The sequence below is a fragment of the Sapajus apella genome, unplaced genomic scaffold (genome assembly GCF_009761245.1).
Source record: "Sapajus apella isolate SASKATOON/1434 unplaced genomic scaffold, GSC_monkey_1.0 scaffold8, whole genome shotgun sequence".
In the NCBI taxonomy this organism is placed as follows: Eukaryota; Metazoa; Chordata; class Mammalia; order Primates; family Cebidae; genus Sapajus; species Sapajus apella.
This window is the reverse complement of record NW_022436948.1, coordinates 40,251,088-40,270,288: the sequence shown is the minus strand read 5'-3', so window position 1 is coordinate 40,270,288 and position 19,201 is coordinate 40,251,088. Positions and strand designations below refer to the sequence as shown.

Below are 19,201 nucleotides of genomic sequence, written 5' to 3'. Positions count from 1 at the left end.
TGCAGAGGTACAATAAATAGCCTTTTGGCTTCAGAGTCCGTTTAACATCTCAGCAATTAAGTCACAGGAACCCTCCAAAGCGCCACCCTCTAAATCGCAGCTGCATATACTAAAGTGATACTGCAATCAAAAGGAGGAGGAGGAGGGGCAGAGGGGAGAAAAGGGGGGCACAAAGAAACAAATAAAAGCAAAAAGAACTCACTTTTCTCGAGGAGATACAATTGCCTGTTCACAAATAATTGGGCATAGGTGCAAAGATTTGCTTTAAATTTTTTTTAACATAGCTTCCCTAATAATTAATGAAGGTATACCTTTCTCTACTGAATACGTGCAAACATACTTATTCAAAGAGCATTCATTGTAACCTTTTCTTCTCATCCTCTTAAATGCCAACAATTTGTTTCCCTTTGTCAGTATTTATTTTCAGAGGGAAAAGGTGAAGGAAACTGTTTCTCAGTACTTAATGCATAATTCTATGTGATTACATTCAAAACTGTTCTTGCAAGATTTGAATTCAGAATGTTATTTAATAAAAATATTTCAGTAACTATGTTTCCTGATTTTTAAAAAATTCAAAATAATAAAAGTAATGGTCTACAATATTATTTAGTAACAAGATTGCAGTAACTACATTTACTTTTTTTTTTTTTTTTAATTTGGAAAAATAAAAGGAATTGTCTTTGCTCTACACTGAGTTTTAAAAACGAGAATGCTAACTCTTTTAATTTTAGGGAAGTGAGGTGAAGGACCAGAAGTGGAGTTCTGGTAGGTTGCACAGTCAAATGAAAAAGATTCTTTAAAGTTCAGGCTGCCACAAACACTTGGAACAAACACTTGGATACTTAAAATTCATGTCTACTGCACATCATTATTCTTCCTTTGTAGTTTTATTAATAGGATGCTATAGCATGTTTTGAAATCTTTAAGTTAAAGCAAACAGTCATTATTGGAGAACATGGTTTATTTCATATTATATTGTTTTTGGGCTAAGCAACATTAAATTCCAGCATACATTTATTTTTTTTACCCTCAACAACAGCAACAAACTGAGCAGATTATACTTCATAGACTACTAAAATTCATGTTTGAACATTTTCTATACTTTGGGCAATTAATATTAAAATTGTTAAAATAAACAACTGTTGTTTCTTGTCTTTTCAAAAATGAAGGATAAAAACTACTATAAGTTATTTTTCATCAATGGGAAGATTTTGAGAAAGAAAGTGCATTTAAATTTTGGCTCATGTGTAATAGTATACATATACAAGTCTAGTTCAGACAATACTCAATAGAAAATACAAATACAAGAAATCTATTATTCAACCTGAGCCTCTAAATGTTTTGCATATGACATACTAATAAGAGTAGTGAAAAGGAACGTAGATTCCTAAGAGATGCATGCATTTATAATTGAAGTTATTTGTGTAAGTATGGCAAGTAGAATAGATAGTATTTAAGCCTTTAGATCGATCGGATGGATGATAACAGAGAAAAAACCGCAAAGCTTAACACGAAAAGTCATTGTTGAGTTCAGTTTCATATTTTGAAATACCGAAATAAATAGAAACACAAGAAATAAATCTATTAGCTTGCAATTTACCTTTTATTCCCTTTTTTAGGGATATGTAATGAGAACACAAGCTTGTGGACAGCGGGTCAACAGTGACAAACAGGATTCTTGGAGAATGGGGAGAGCTCAGTTCAGTTGCCAGAGTTGACATGCAGTGTGTTTCCCATGATTGGTGTGGTTCTCAGGAGCTTGCTTTAAATATGGGCAGTTTTAAAGGGTTGCTATTTCTATGCTAGTGCTTGTACCATAATCATATAAGGTGGTGAAACGGGTGTGGGCCTTAAGACCTTAAGGAATTTAAGATCCAATTTTTTAAACTGTAAAAATCTAATGTTTTATACCTTTAAGATTTGATCTTTTAAGATGCTTGAGTTAAGTGAAACTGATAAGAAACTGCTAAGTTATTTCTCTAGCTTTTAAAAATATATGGAGTGATTTCTATAATTCCTCAGGAAGTAAGAGCTGTTCCTTTTGAGCTGAAGAACATATTGCATTTCCTGTTTCATTGCAGAGATATTTCCCTACTTGAAAATGCTATCCTCTTTTCATCCACACAAAAATTGTGAAACAGAGGGGGCTGGGGCCAGTAAGGAAGTTATGAAGAAATGTAATTTCACATTAGATGGGCTGGAAGCCAATAGCTTAATTTTAATATGACCAAGTGGTTTGTTATTTATATCTGTTTTAAAATAATAACTAAATATAGCCTTTAGAAATAGGTGATTTAAAGCATATTTATGTATTGCATACATAGTTAATAATGTATAATTACCAAACAGCTTTTTGAAATGTATCATTATACATACACATTTCCAGAAAATTAGTGTTCTATGAATTTTCTGTATTTCATTATATGTAAGGTATTCTCTAATTATTGAAAAATAAGCATGACTTTTCTATTTTTAACACCCTCTCAGTTTCTTTTTTGATAAAAACACATTTGTATTTCTTTTATTACATATAGAAGTAAAGATAAATATTTGGGATAAATGTGGAAGGGACGGAAATAAACAAATGTCTTTTAAATAACTTGCAGTCCTATTTTTAGTCAGAATAAAAACCAAACACTCATGAAGAAATTAGAGGTATTTAAAACAAATAATAAATTATTGGAAATCGAATTGAGGGATTCTGACTTCAAGTACGGTATGGACTCAGTTTCAAGGAGGAAGTGAAATTGAATCTGTACTTTGAAGGATAAGTGGCTTAACATCAAGGAGGTAGAGGGCACTTCAGGTGGCAGAGGAAAACAAAAAGCCTAAAGGGCAATGGAACAAGAACGAGGAAGGCACATGGTGAGGACAGCGGAGAGAGGGATCAGACTGGAGAAGACAGCATTTGTTGGGACTAAGGAGGATAGTGGGAAGTAAGATTTTCCAGAGAATGTACTGTGGTCATGAAGACCCTAAAAGCCAAGGAAGAGAGCCTGGATGCAGCGTAATAAGCAACAGGGAGACGTTGATATTGAGTAGTTTCTTAAGTATCAATATTTGCATAGAAATTAGTAGTATTTTTTCTAATACTTAATAGAACCTAAAATTAAACCTCTATTCTTGTTTTCATCAACTTAGAAGTTTCATTTCGAATGAAAGTTTCCCCTTTATTATTTAAAGGATTGAAATAAAACCCTAATCTAGAACATATGGAAAAACATCTCTGAATATACCATAGAAGAAATTACTCTTGGAATAATTGCAGTTATGAATTTAATAGGGTAGAAGGATTGCATTGCATTGTTCTAGAAAGCTAACCAAGCGTTAAGTATGCCAGTCTTTTAGTAATAAGGATGACAGTATAGAGCACAGGAAAAAAACTGGCGAGTACCCACAAGCGTGGTATTTGTGGCTGTGGATGGGGTTATTGGGAGTCACTGCTGTACCATGGGGAGCCGGGAGCAGAAGTCCGACGAGAACTTACTAGCTCTTCTCCACACTCAGAAACAGGTAACACACAATGCAGAACACTAGGTTGCATGTCAAGTGCCTTCTGACTCACCCCTTACTATGGAGAATAGTGATAAATAATGCACATTTCTATTTTATAGTCCTTTAGGATTTTTTTCAAGAACATTTGCTTCATTTCACTCTATCTCCTTAGTCTTTCATCTCTAATCTGAAGAAAGCAGGATAGACAAAACTTGCTTAGCATAAAGTTAATGATTAGCAGAAGAACCAGGATTCAACTTGAGCTTATTCTGATTTCGAACCTGGAATTTGACTTTGTAACAAGCACCTTATGTAACAAGCATCTTATGCACATTGCTTTGGTTTTCTGTGTCTACATAAACCAATAAGGTAATTTTAGTGTCCTCGCCGAAGAGGAAACTCTGTGATAAAAATTGGAACTGAAACTAAACACAAGTTTTGATGAAAGATTGCTTTGACAAGATTTATTGTTGTTACTGTTGATAAACATAATACTTTATCTTTTCACTCAAACAAAATTGATATGGTTTCTGGCCTAACCAGAGTGTGTAAATTCTTTGAAAAAATCTTATCCTTCTCCAGTGGACTTCAAGCACGCCACATTTTGTACAGAGAAGATATTCTGTATGAATAACTCAGTGATTATTATAATGTTGAAAAATAGTTCTCTCAACAATAAGCTCCTCATTTTAAATAATAAGAGAAAGCATATTGATTCAAATGACCAAGAAAAAGTATCCCAATATCGTAAGAAAAAGTTTACTTTATTGATAACAAAAATATTAATTTGCTTTCAGAAATATTTTCTGGCAAAATAAGGGTCTGAATATAACCATTTTAGTTATTTATTACAGTCTAGAGTCTAGAGTTCAGTTCACATTTTCTGAAACAAATTAATATGAAGACTTTGAATTGAGCAGGATTACTTTTGAAGGACTTTGGGATATGGTAAGGAAAATTTTTTCTTGCTTCCTTTGTACTGTAAAGCAGTAAATGTAATTATTTGACCTATAAGTTAAAAATAGTCTGGTTTAAAGTCATGAGAAAATGGTTTCTTCCTTGAAGTAGAGGAATGCACTTCAGCAATAAGCTTATGATAATCTCTACTTTCATGCTATTTGGTGGAGCAAATCAATGCATTGCCTAGTAATTGGCTTCCAATTAATTCTGCATTTAGTTTTGACACAGCACTCTTTGGGTACAAAGGGACAAGCTTAACTTTGAGCCTGTGATTATGGGGATTATGCTGTGCTAAGGGAATTTTAAAATTTGGAACTGACATAACTGATATAAGCAAGGGACATACCACTTAGGGCAAGCTGGGGATAGGTGAGCGTGGGATCAAAATCACTGCAAAAGAGAAAGGAAACTGGTTTTGGAGATTTAAAATGGAAATTGGCCCTACTGAAGGATGGACCCATCGACTGCCGGGACTTGAAGAAACGGTGCTATAGATTTGACCCTGTGGGTTTATTGCAAAACCGAACAAAACCAAAACAAAACAAAACAAAATCAGTTAACCTAGACAATCCATATGCTTAAACCAGTCCTACGATTATGTTTCACAAGCAGAAACGAATTTTCAAGCATGATTTTTACATAGGTATGTCTAATGGTAGAGTATTGGACTATATTAGGTTTTCAGTAGTGTGGCTTTCTATCTTTCTTTGGTCTCCTTTCCACGCCTTGCATCACTTGTTAAGTTTTAAGGAGTGGAGGAAAAATAAAATCTTCACCTAATTTTCTGGTGCCAGTATATTTAAAATTCTAGCAGGAGGCAACTCTTCCTGATCTAATATTTAACTACTTTCTATGATATTTATATTTTTTCCCTCTACCCTATGAGTTAAATATATAAATCCTTACATTGCTACATTGTTATAGATGCCAAATACATATACATATATATATATATATACATACATGTATATATATATATACATGTATATATATATACATACATGTATATATATATATATCTGTAAAAGTACTTAGATATTAGTAACTAGGAAGATTTTTCAATGAGAGAAAACTCTCATTGAAATCCTATGTATTCAGAGAAATATATCATTACAATTATGTAATCTGTCCTTCATAAGTTTCAAAGAAAGTACAAATTGTAGATGATTAATCCTTATATAACCTACCTGACCCTACCACTTTAAATATATTGAAGAGAGGCTGGGTGTGGTGAGTCACACCTGTAATCCAAATGCTTTCGGAGGCCAAAGTGGAAGGATCACTTGAGGCCAGGAGTTTGAGACCAGCCTGGGCAACATACCAAAACCTCATCGCTACAAAAAGTAAGAAATAAATAAATTATCCCAGTGTGGTGGTGCATGCCTGTAGTCCCAGCTACTTGGGAGACTGAGGTGAGAGGATCATTTGAGCCCAGGAGTTCAAGATTGCAGTGAGCAATGATGACACAACTCATAAGCCAACCTTGGCAACAGAGTGAGACTTTGTCTCTAGAAAAATAAAATAGGCTGGGTGAGGTGGCTGACACCTATAATCCCACCACCTTCGGAGGCTGAGGGAGGATCACTTGAGCTCAGGAGTTCAAGACCAGCCTGGACAACATGGTAAAACCCTGTCTCTACAAAAGGTAGGTAACTTAGCTGGACGCTGTGATGCATGCCTGTAGTCCCAGGTACTCAGGAGGCTGAGGTGGGAGAATGGTTTGAGCCCAGGAGGCAGAAGTTGCAGTGAGCTGAGATCACACCACTGCACTCCAGCCTGGGCAACAGAGTGAGATCCTGATTCAATAAAAGAAAATAACTAAATATTCATCTTTATATTTTTTGTGATAATTTTTGGTGATTTTCTGTGATAACAATTGCAATTTGTTGTGGCTCTTTGGATGAAAAATGGCTTCATATGCACAGAAATGATAAACTTGATTCTTCTCTGAGCTCTGAAGGGATCTATGACTTCCCTGTCACTTACAGAGGTGTTTTCCTAGCTTTGGGTCTCAGTCCAACTCAGATCAGAGGGCAGTATGTGTATTTGGGTGCGCCTCACTCTCCTTGGGTTGTTCATTTGTTGTGTCTTTTAGTTTCCTAATACAAATAAATAAATTTCTGACATGGGTATAAATAAACTATCTTAACAGATAATTTTAACTTCAGCAAAATCATTGGATGAAGGAATCACACAATTAAGTTTTGGTAAGTGAGAAGGGAAAGAGAAGTAAGCAGAGAATGACAGGGATTATGGCAGGCTGTGGCCTGTGAACACAGGATAAGGGCCATTGGCTGGTAAAGTGAAGCGAGGACAAAAGATTTGACTGGGACACTGGTTGACCTGTCAGTTTTGAGGTCAGAGAGAAACCTCATCTGTCAGTGTTGCTTCAGCCAGAGGCGGTCATTAGTATCATGCTCTGACATGTCTTTATGTGTTTAATATACCCAAAAAAGAAGTAACCATTTCACCGATAGGCCCTTTTGGTTGGTTTCGTTATTTTGGTTAAGGACATTATCTCAGTGACTCATGTCTCTCTCCCTCTGTTTGCTTACTAAAGAATTTGTTATAACCTGAGGATTGCACTTCTTCATACCATCGTTCATCAGTTTCTTTCTTTTTATTCCCATTGCTAGAATCAAGTTCAGGACTTCATCACCTCTTGCCTAGATTATTGATTTGCTTTCTAACAGGAAGTCATATCTCAATAATAACTGATGGAATTGAGAAAGATACATTTTTCTTTCTTTCTTTTGTGTTTAGATTTGCTCTAAACTTGTAATATTTTTGCTAAAAAGTATCAGTGATTACCCATCACTAGCAATAAAATTGACTGTAGACCTCTTTTTCTGACGTTTAAGTCAGCCACAAAATTGTCCACTTTTTCTTTTAATCTCCTTTTCCTCTATTGCTCTAAATAGCTGCCAAGCTCGTTGCTATTTCATGAACATAGCTTACCAAACACTTGCATGGTGCAGTTTGTACCCTGGCGTTGCCACCACCTGGAGTGTGCTCTTCCATTTCTCTTGCCCCAGTGCTGTTTACTTGACATGTGTTCTAGATACACTCTTTATGAAATATTTCTGATTTTTCTAAACAAGATGTGATCAGTTTTTCCTCTGCACCATCATAACTGTGTAAACAACTTCCATGCCAGATTTTTGTTTGCTCTTTTCTATTATAGTTTTAATTTTTTCTTGTTTCTCCTTTTAGACTGTAAAAATATTAAGGAAAAAAACTGTATTTTATTATTTCCTGTATCTTCTATCTAGTATATGTCTCCATGCCTTGTATAAAATGGGAACTTTGTAAATGTTTGTTAGATTGAGAGTAATTTGTCACAGATATATATACATAAAATTGATGTAATGTACTCTTAAGTACACCACCAGGAAGGAATATTTACAATACACATAAAGGTACAACTTTAAAAAAAAGGTATATTTTGTTTTTCAAATGATCTTGGTTGATGACAGGTCATCTGAAAGGTAGTCTATGACCTTGCTGGTTCAAAGAAAATAAAATCCTCTCAAACCCCTGGTTCTATTGTTTCCAAATCCTTATATAAATATGGAAGAAAAACTTACTGAATTGCTTTGGCTCACTGAACTAGTAGAATGCCTAATTACAAATATACATATATTTGTACATTTATTAATAAGTGAAATGTGAGTCCTTTTGCCTGTTCATTCCTACCAATTGGAAAAGTAGAAATATTTTAAAGTCAAGGGAAAGTTCTAAAAATTCCCATTGTATTCTGTCTAATAAAGGGGAAATGATATTCAAACCAAAGGTATGGAAATACTGAAGTGCAAAGTACCACAGACAATTTAGTTAGTAACTGAGCTTATTATCATTATCAGAAATGAAATACATTTTATCTTTTTAAAAAGATGTTAGAAATATAAAAGCTGTGGTCAGTAACCTATGATATTTAGTACCTTAAATTTGATTCCTAAGTAAACAAGGAGCAATTACAACAACGTCACCCATGCTCCTTTGTTGAGTTATGGACACTAAGGTAAGGCTTTGATTTTAAATACTGATAATATATGGATAAGATAATATTATTCTAGGAGTTTATACTAAACAAACATATTAAATATGCACAAATTCAGTATCAAATTATTTTACTGTACCTAACTCACTTTATGATTACTCTTTACTACCTAACACAAGGATAATTTCAGTCTCTGACTTTTTTACATTTTCTCTGTCATACTAAGTAAGCGTGGCCTCCTTCCCCCTCTGTTTTGCTCAGGGTAAGATGGAGAAGGGAGACAGGAGAAATGTGTGCTTTGTGGTGAATTATATTTTCTTCTACAAAATAGTAGGATTATATTATAAAACAATAGGACTAGATAGAAATTAGGAAGGGAGGTATGTTGTTCATTGAAAACTCCTCTATAATTATTGTAAGACATAAACTTGGAAAATCGCTGTCATTAATATTGTATATATGTATGCATATTACTTTTTTCCAGTTAGCTTTTTAGGAACATTGCATAGGCAAAATATTGTCTATAGCCTACATAAATTATTTTCTAATTTTGAGTACCCTAGAATAATGGTGATAAATAAGTTTTATATTCACATTGATAATAAAATATAAATTATAGCCTTATCATTTTAGCAGTTTTTATATATTTCTCTCTAAAAGCTTAAATGTTTTATTATTTAGCATTCATTTAGTTACTGCCCCCCTCAAAAATCCCCACCCTTCAATAATAAACATTTTTAAAGCTAATATCGACATCGCACAAGTTTTTGGAATGCTTTCTTGAAGTCTTCATTAAAGATTGTGTAAATCAGTGGATTTATAAGGGAATTGAGATACCCAAGCCAAGTCAAAAAATTGGACATTTCTTCAGAAATTTTACATTTTTCACAGATATTAACAACCAATTCTTTTACAAAAAAAGGAAGCCAACATATCACAAATGCACCCAAAATTAATCCCAGGGTAGTGGCTGCTTTCCGCTCTCTTGCACCTGAGATCTTTTGCCTTCTCCAAGATTTCTCATGCTTGAATTCAGACCTGAGACTTCTCACTGTGCTGTGAATTTTATCAAAGTCTGTTGATGGGTCAGATAAAGACTTTTCTAGTACATAGGGTGCGGAAACTGATTTAGTGCTTTTCTCACCAGTCTCCAAAAGGACTTGGCCATTCACCTCCTCCTTTGCAATCTTACTTGCTTGTCTCTTGTGGTATAACGTCTTTGCTGCTCTATATATTTTGTAGTAAAGGATCAAAATCAATGCCAGTGGGATGTAGAAAGCTCCAAATGTTGAGTAAATGGTGGAAACAATGTGGTCGTGCTTGATGACGCATTCATCATCTCTGCTAGTTCCTTGGTGCCTCCAGAATAGAGGAGGCATAGAGATAAAAACAGATATAATCCAAACTACTGTAATCATAATGCCAGCATGCTTTGGAGTCCTTTTCCTGGCATACTCAACAGCATCTGTGATGGCTCGATAGCGATCCAAAGCTATAGCTGAGAGATGCAAGATGGAGCACGTGCAGCAGGTAATGTCAACACTCAGCCAAATGTCACAGGCCACTTGCCCCATAATCCAGCTCTCTCTCACAATATACACGATGCTGAAGGGCATCACCAGGACAGCCACAAGAAAATCTGTGACTGCAAGGGAACAAATTAAATAATTGGCTGGATGGTGCAGCTTCCGGGTCACAATAATTGCAGCAATCACAAGGGAGTTGATAGTCGTTGTCATCAGTGCCAGCCCAGAGAGGGTGAGGGACACCAGAATTTTGGATGGCATTCGGGTTAACAGTTCCTCTGAGGTCAAGTTTTGATCAGATGAATTTAAGAAATCCATTTTCTTTGTTTTAAAAGATTAATATAGCTGAAAAATAGATACCTGTAACAAAGGAAGAGAAAAAACAGTTCAGAGAAGGCTTCAAGAACTTTTCTCTTCCTTTTAGAATAATTTTTTAAAAGTATATGTTATGTTTTCCCAGAATATTTTATAGATTAAAAAATGAAGTTCAGATGGAAGGTTTTAGTTTTCCTTTTTATTTAAGAAATTCAATGAGAACAGAAAAAAAAAAAAACCCAGTGACTTCTAAAACATTTCTTAAAATATAGCTTAAATACAACAATTTTTAATGAATGAACTAGCTTGTTACTCAATGAAATGTCTATCATTATAGACTTGGTGTTTAGAACTGTATGAACTCTTGCTATGTTTTTCTCTTTGTCCACATCAGAAAAAGTTTAAAAGTGTGGCAGGCCCAGTCTCACTAATGCAGCCCTCCATAACAACTGTTTCAGTACTGACTGAGTAGTTAAGTGAAATATTCAAAGCTGATAGAGCCAGTGCCCTTATGTAACAAAGAGCCCACCAAGAGTTTTGCCTAGGCTTTTCCTGGGCTTGAAGCATGACAAAATAACAAAGGAATTCTTAACAGGACCCATTTAGGATTAACAAGTTTTACTAGGGGTCTGAAAAACTCCACAAACAAGTTTATTGGGGTCTAAAGGAACTCCCCAAACTTTTATGATTTAGCAGGAGACAAGATAAGGGTAATCACCCCAGCACCTTGACCCATTTAGGTTATATAAACTTACTGAGGCTCCAGAAGAAGGTCTTCAGGACTCAGACCTCAGTTATAAATTAAAAGAAGTTAATCTTTTGTCTTCAGATGAATGCACACTCACACATAGACATATAGCTTATAAGGTATATAAGGTATATAAGCTCTGGAAAACTTTGTAATTCTGAGTTGGTCTGGTGATGATTTCCAGGCCTCCTCCATGTAACCAATTGCAGAAATAAAAACTCTCTTCTTCCCCTGTTCATCTGCGTCTTCTTATTGGGCTGTGAAAAATAGCAGCCTAACTCTCGATTTGGTCCGGTAACAAAAGCACATATCATTTGTGCATTGTATGAAGTAATATAAGGAAATATTATATTAAAAACAGTATTCAAAATAAAGAATAAATTTGTACTGAATTGAAAGTTACTTTGAGATCATTATCATTAGGCTTGTGGAGACTAAAGGAACTTTTAATATATTTTTGTCAGGCTACAGAGGCTATATAAAGAGAAATAGCAGAAACGATTAGTATATCTTTAGCATTCCATGATCATTGTATGAAATTAGGAAAATGTCAGAGCGCTTACTTGTCTTTGTGGATGTAAGTAGTTAATTTGGTTAAACAGATAAAATAAGATTAGTTGGAATCAAATAACCATACAACACTACCCGTTATGACAATGGCAGCTATGACCAAACAACTCACTTCCCAAGGAACTTGCTAGTAAGGACAGCTCATAATGGCATTCACCCTGAAATGGAAATTATTTTTCTTTATAAGTCACTATTGTAATGAATGGGTTATCTTGCTTCTGAAAAAGGATTCTCCATTCATGGCTTATAAGTTTTGCTTTAGTCCATGATATTAATTACAAGTCAATTAAGAACATTTGGAGTATAATGAAATAGGATTAAATATCTCCGATAAGTAGCATATTATTTCCATCAGTCCTCTTCTCATTAATAACTTTTTAGCAGTTACCTATATTTTAGGAAAGAACAATACGGAGACCTGATAATTTTATTCTTAGGGCTACTACTATAATTTCATATTCCTTAACTTTAAAATAGTTCTCTTTTATTCGTTGGAACTGATAAAATAATACTTTCAAATATTTAATATTTTTATATCAAGTATTTAATAGGAATATGAGTAATCATACATATAATGTGGCTAGGTATATTATAAAACACCTTGAGCGGGGCGTGGTAACTCACACCTGTAATACCAGCACTTGGCAGGCTGAGGAAGGTGCATCACTTGAGGTCAGGAATTTAAGTGGCCAACTTGGTGAAACCGCGTCTCTACTAAAAATACACACACACAAACAAATTAGTGGGGTCTGGTGGCATATGCCTGTAGTCCCAGCTACTTGGGAGGGTGAGGCAGGAAATCGCTTGAACCCAGGAGGTGGAGGTGACAGTGAGCCAAGATCTCGTCACTGCACTACTTTCTGGGTGACAGAGAGATACTCCATATCAAAAAAAAAAAAAAAAAAACCCAAAAAACAAAAAAAAAACCCCAAAACCAAAAAGCCTTGATGTGCAGCATATTTTCTACTTTATTTTCTATTCTACTTGTGTTTGGGTTACCAGTACTAAATTTAATTTTTATTTTCAGACATTCACTGAAGGCAAGTGCTGTTAAGCAAGTTGAGTGGCAGAAGAACTTTGGATACCTTCCAGTTATTTGAATACCTGTGATTATTGTGTATTTGAGAAGTCGCTATCTTTCTATTGTATTTTTTTTTTTTACATCAACATTTAGCTGTTTGTAAAGGACAACTAAGACAACTCCGAGTAAAGAACGGAGGCTAAAGTCTTAGAAAATCTAAACCAGTGGTTCTTGCATTTGGAGTGCCTCAGAATCACCTGGAGGGCTTGTTAAAGCAGATTGCTGGGTCCCACCCTCTGGAGTTGGTGACTTAGTAAGTCTGGAGAGTCTGGGGCTCTAAAATCTACATTTCTAGCGAGTTCCGGGTGATACTGATGCTGCTGGTCCAGGGAGTTTGGTTTCTGGGCATAATCAACATGGTTGTTTCTCATCTGTTTGTCTAATTTTTTTTTCAATGGTGCCACATCTATGAGTCTCTCTCTATTGATTTTTGTCCTCTGAATTTCGTGCTATACAATTTTTTCAGTGTGTCTCATTTTTACATTCTTATTTCTTGGAGTTTCTTAAGTAAATTATCTTACCCTGGGTTATAAAAATATATATTTCCCTCACTATTTTTATTGCTATCTTCGTGCAGCTCTTGGACTTTGTGTTCTGGGTCTCTTAACTCCCCTTCCTTCACATTGCTTCTGTTCTTTTCAGCTGACATGAAAGTTATGCTATGACCATATTTCCTAAAATCAGTATTGGATCACTGGGCCTATAACATAATGGTGTGCTTAGGCACCATCAGGACTGTCATTAAAATTCTCGATACGTGTTTATAGAAGGTCAATGATTACATATGAAATGCTTACTTAAAGCCAGTAAGACATATTAGTAACATGGTAGTATTAGTTATAGTGAACTCCAAGTTTCTCTTCAAAGAGTCAGTATGTCAGTATGTTCAGTTCTTTGTCCTCCATTTTAAAGTTAAAATTCCTTGGAGTTTCAGTAAACAACCTTTTCCACCAGTTCTAATCAGTAGTACACATCTGTTCCCCCAGTCCCCTGTTCCATCCTGACTCATCCCAGTCACCTGCTCCTGTCACTTGCTCTGGTCACCTGATTTGACCTAGGTCACTCCTGGCTACCTGCTGGGACCCATCCCATAACAGTCCTTCCCGCCAACCTACCCACCCCACCACTCCGGCTCATACCCCTGCTCCCCTTAAAATAGCCAGTTGGAATTAGACCAGACTGTGTGATCTAATCCTAGACAATAGGGGGACGACACAGCAGTAATGGCTACCTGTGTCAGGGAATAAGAGCTCCTTCCCCTCCCTTGCCCAGGTGTGCCATTGATCTGTCTGTGAGCCACATCCTTCTATAGAAGTAAATTGCCTTGCTGAGGAAATTTACTTTCGAGTGCTACTTCTTTTGCGGCACTGAAAATTTACATGTAACAGTAGATTAATTAATTTCTACCTTACTTCCAATATTTCCTCTATTCCCTTATCATACAATTTACGCTAACTATTAAATTTAAAAAACTGAATATTTTCTTAATTGGTTAATTCCTTTGCGATGGTGTTTATTTACTTATTTTTAAAATATTTTCTTGAGACAGAGTCTCACTCCGTTCCCCAAGCTGGTGCAGTGGCATGATCTTGGCTCACTGCAACCTCTGCCTTCCAGGTTCAAGCAATTCTTGTGCCTCAGCCTCCTGAGTAGCTGGAATTACAGGCACATGCCACCGTGCCCAGCTAATTTTTTGTATTTTTAGTAGAGAGAGGGTTTCACCATATCAGGCTGGTGCAGAACTCCTGGCCTCAGGTGATCTCCCCACCATGGCCTCCCAAAGTGCTGGGATTACAGGTGTGAGCCACCATACCTGGCCTGCAATGGTGCTTATTTAATGTTATGTGAATTGATTAAAAATTGCCAACAGTTTTCATACTATAAGCAAAAATAACTTTCCGTTTTAATTGGCCTAATAAACAATTTTGGCATAAGAGCTCTTCAAGAGATTATTCTGAAATTACCTTTTGAATACAATTTTACACAAAAGAAAGTGTCAGAAAGAGTTATATGGGTTTATATAATAAAAATTAATTGTGTAGCAAAATGAACAAGCTTAAAATTGGAAGGAGAATTAGTTGATAATTCAACAGATTTCCCTAAGCATCAAGGTGTAGCATTTAAATTAAGATCAATAATATGGTACCTAATGCCAAGAAAAAGTAAAAATTTTGGGTCATATTCTAGGATTACATGACAAAATTTATCTGTCACATAAATTATATTGCAGCTTTCTAGAAATTCTTTTAATGTTAAATTTAGAACTGTAATTAATCTGATAGTTGTATTCATAGGCAACAAAAAATAGGAAAACAAATGCAGCCAATCACATTGGGTTTTATTTTTATTTTTCTTCCATTTTCCTTGCTATTTATGAGAAATGTAATAAACCATCTACCTTCATTAATTTAGACATGGCATCTGACCAGATTTTTTTTATGTTCCTTTATATCTTACGTTCCTACTGTACATCCACATGGTGCTAAGGACCACCTCTGGGCTACTGGACATACAGTATGTTACATATGTCCCTCATACTCTTAGAACAGAGACTTCATTCTGTCGTCAAATGTCTTCACTGGGAAAGAATCAAGATTAGTCTGTAAGTAGAACCTACAGTCTCATCTGTTATATACAGCCTTCTTGATAATAACAGGGAAAGAAAACTTCCTCAGGTTTTATTCAACACAAATATTTGCCAATTTGTTGATTTAGCTGCATGATGCATTTACTCCTCTGCTTACTCAGTTTTTAAAATGTAATGCTTATTTATATTCAGTTGTTTGTTTGATCTTGATATCCAATTATATTGTCCTCAAGATTAAATTATTAGATCCTAGGCACATAGTTTAATTCATTTTATCTTGTAAATAGGCTGGGAGTGTTGTCATACACAAATAGTTTTTATAATAACATTGTAAAGTAAAATTCAATTCTATGGAGACCTCATGAATACCTACAAGTTGATTGTTTTAATTAGAATAACAATAATATTCATCTTTTCTAAGTGTTTACTTCTGCTGGCAATGTACTAGGTACTTTCCATGCATTAACCTGCCTAATCCTCACAGGTAACGTTTGAGGTAGGTACAATTACTGTCTTTGTTTTCATAGATAAGATAACTGAAGCACACGTGTTTAATAAACTGCAGTGACAACATACCAAATAATTGTTAGAACAAATCTATTCTTCTAACCACCATTTTACTCCCTGTAGGAGATTTATTACTGAATAGTTGCATTCCAGTCATGACGTTTATTTTTTATATAAAATAAAGATTACATTATAAAATGAGGAGAGTGTTCAAATGTAAGCAAATATCCAATAAAATGAATGTTTAACACAGCAACCAGGTCTACATATGCCGATTGTAATAGTAGGAATGTATTCATAGCACTTGCCAGTTGTTTTACTGCCTTTTCAACTCTGAGACTTCCCTTCTGCTCTTATATTTCTTTGCTTTCATTTATTCCTTTAATAACTTTTTAGTGTTATTTTTGTGCTAATTAATCTCATAGTTATAAAAATATCTCTTTCCTCCACCACCACCAAGAAAAACCTACCCCTGAACAAAACAAAACACAACAAAACAAAACAGCAAAACATCACTTTGTACTTGTCATTAAGAAGCTAGCTTTGGTAATGAAACCTCTTAACACATAATTAGAATACAATTACACAATGCAATAAGGGCATTATGAAGGCATGTATAACATATCCTGGAAATACTGGTGAGGGAGAGTTAATCATACCATGTTTAAACAGGGTAGCCTTTGCAGGTAGAGGAAAAAGTACGAGCAAAAGCAGAGGCATAAAAATGCAGGATGCATCAGACATGTGAAGTCAGCAATCTGACGCGCTACCTACTTACTGAAAGGCACTTCAGAGCTAGGGTTGGAAGTAAGAGATGAAAATTAACTGAGGAAGACAAAGAGGAGGACTGCATGCTATGATAAGGACACTAGGTTTTTATTTTTAAAACCTACAACATTTTATTTTGTAGGCAATCAGAAGTCTTAGAAATGTTGAAGAAGGTAAGTGAACGGGCATCTGTGTTTTGGCAGAGTGAGGCGTGCAGTTGGCAAGGTACAGCTTGAAGAGGGTAGTGCTGCTGCTCCAGGGAAAAGGTGTAGGCATAAAGATTACGGAACACTTGAAAATGTTATAACCTTCAAAAGGTATTTGGAATAAAATTGGTCTATGCTTTTTTACTCTTCCATTAGTGTTTGAAAATTAGGGTTTATATTGCGAAGTAAAACATAATTCAGTGTATTCAGGATTGGATCAGGAATGGGGATGCAGACTGGTGTCAAAGACCAAGGATGTTGGCGGGTGTGCCGGATCAGTACTAGTTCCATAAAAGAGCAGACCAGAGACAGCAACACGCTTAGAAAATAGATCAGCACTGAGTAATCTGAGGTCCTGACGAGGTTCAGGAGCAGGTGTCATGTGGGCTCAGGTAATGTGCAGGGATGAAAGAAAGATGAGATTGCAGTTAGGTTCTGAGCCTGGGATTGCAGTTTTGAATTTAGGAAGTGATTCCAGGACTGGAGAATGAAAATGCATAGGATTGCCCTCTAACTCTTTTATACCAGTGAAGACCCACTTACAGGGAGAGTTGTGAAACTATACAAGGGTTTTACAGCACTTCGGTCAACAGAACCTTGCCAGCATCTGCCATGTATGTGTATACATTTTCTTTTCCCTATTTTTTAAAGAAATCACTGTCTGCCGGATCTGGCCTCTAGGATCCTGATGTACCTTTCTCAGATTTGTACACTTAACATTTTGGCTTTGAAAACTCATCCCTCTCCACCACGTCTTGCTTTAACCTTCCATGTCCAACTTAAGGAGTGTGCCTGTGCTTCCTAGATGCCTGGCCCATTTTTTCTTAGTTTATGAATTATTTTCCTTTTAGTTTGTCTGTTGGCTCCATTGACTTCCCATTTCATGAGCAAAACATATTCACCTACTCCCCAAGCTCCCCAGATCTCATCGAATCATGGCACCAGTCTTGAAGTCCATAATCTCATGTGTTGTATCAGGTCAAGAAACAGACGAAACTCAGTGCCTCTCGACTCAGAGCTCTGAACTAAAAAGATGATTTATCTTTTCTCTAATCCTTTAGATGTGATGCCGAGTTGAGGGCAGGAGAATTGCATTACACATCCCCATTCAACAAGATAAGGACATAAGAAACACGTAGTGGCCACTGCCCTGAAGTTTACCCAGACAAATATTATCAGAGTGCTCTCCTCTGAGGGGGAGAAATTCTGCTTCCTGATTTGGTTCTCTAATTCACTGCACTCTACAGCTCTTGAATCCCCCTCCAGGCTCTTGACTCTGCTCTTGAAGACATCCTGTCAGGTCTCTGGAAGCAGTCTGGATTATAGCTAAGCAGTCTGCTTAGCCTGCTTTCTACCTACAGAAAGTCTTTCACTTTGAACTCTTTTTCTTTTCGTCCAAAGTTAGCATAGTTTTCTTTAAAATTTTGTGTCTCCCCATAAAGCACATTGACAGTCACTACGTGCCCCAAATGTCACATGCATAATTCTTTTCAAGACAGACTTCCTTCTCTTTCAGACTATTTCAGACAATTCTTAGACTATTAGGACTGTGGGGCAACACCCTTAAGATTATTAGAAGTCCTTTTCTCTACCTTAGATATTTAGAAAATATCTGAGATATTTGAACATATTTTGAAAGGGCAGGTGCGGTAGCTCATGCCTGTAATCCCAGCATTTTGGGAGGCCAAGGTGGGTGAATCACTTGAAGTCAGAAATTTGAGGCCAGGCTGGTCAACAAGGTAAAACCCCATCTCTATTAAAAATACAAAAATCAGCCGAGCACGGTGGCTCACATCTACAGTCCTAGCACTTTGGGAGGCTGAGGCTAATGGATTGCCTGAGCTCAGGAGTTTGAGACTAGCCTGGACAACATGGTGAAACCCCGTCTGTACTAAAATACAAAAAATTAGCTGGGCGTGGTGGCATGTGCCTGTAGTCCCAGCTACTCAGGAAGCTGAGGCAGGAGAATTGCTCGAATGTGGGAGGCAGAGGTTGCAGTAAGCCAAGATATGGAGGTTGCAGTGAGCTGAGATCACACCACCGCACTCCAGTCTAGGTGACAGAGCGAGACTCCATCTGAAAAAAAAGGAAAAAAACAACAACCCTCAAGTGCTAGTGACGGCAGTGCTGGCCAGTCTGGAGAGCTGCTGCGAACACACTGGCTGTGGCAGGGGAGATGCAGGCTGGGCTGTGCACTCTAGAACGCTGGCAGGGGCTGGGAACAGGTAAGAACCCTGAGCCCTTCTGAGCTGGTGGGGTGGGAGCCCCACCCCTCCAGGTGCGGCAGCAGCCTTCCAGCTCCAGCTATGGACCTGCGCATCCCTGTGCTCTCAGGGGCGTGGAAGTCCTCCCTGCTCCTGTAGGCTCTGAAGTGCCTACTCTTGCTGCCTGGCCTCTCCCCACTCCCAGTGCCAACTCCCAATTCGGAGCAAAGTTGA

At 36.5% G+C, this 19,201-nt stretch overlaps 1 protein-coding gene and 1 long non-coding RNA gene across 2 annotated transcripts; one reads left to right on the top strand and one right to left on the bottom strand.

The window, feature by feature from the left end:
* Positions 1-1,623: 1,623 nt before the first annotated feature.
* On the top strand, positions 1,624-4,997 carry LOC116550994. Its single transcript, XR_004268658.1, has 2 exons — positions 1,624-3,973; positions 4,078-4,997. It is a non-coding gene; the product is annotated as an uncharacterized LOC116550994 (long non-coding RNA).
* A 3,008-nt stretch (positions 4,998-8,005) lies between these two features.
* HTR1F (5-hydroxytryptamine receptor 1F) lies at positions 8,006-10,389 on the bottom strand. The gene has a single exon (XM_032277190.1). The coding sequence runs from the start codon at positions 10,297-10,299 to the stop codon at positions 9,199-9,201; it is 1,101 nt and encodes a 366-aa protein (XP_032133081.1). The 5' UTR covers positions 10,300-10,389; the 3' UTR covers positions 8,006-9,198.
* Positions 10,390-19,201: the final 8,812 nt, after the last annotated feature.

Coding starts and splice junctions, on each gene's coding strand:
- HTR1F (XM_032277190.1), bottom strand. CDS start 10,299: ATGGATTTCTTAAATTCATCTGATCAAAACTTGACCTCAGAGGAACTG.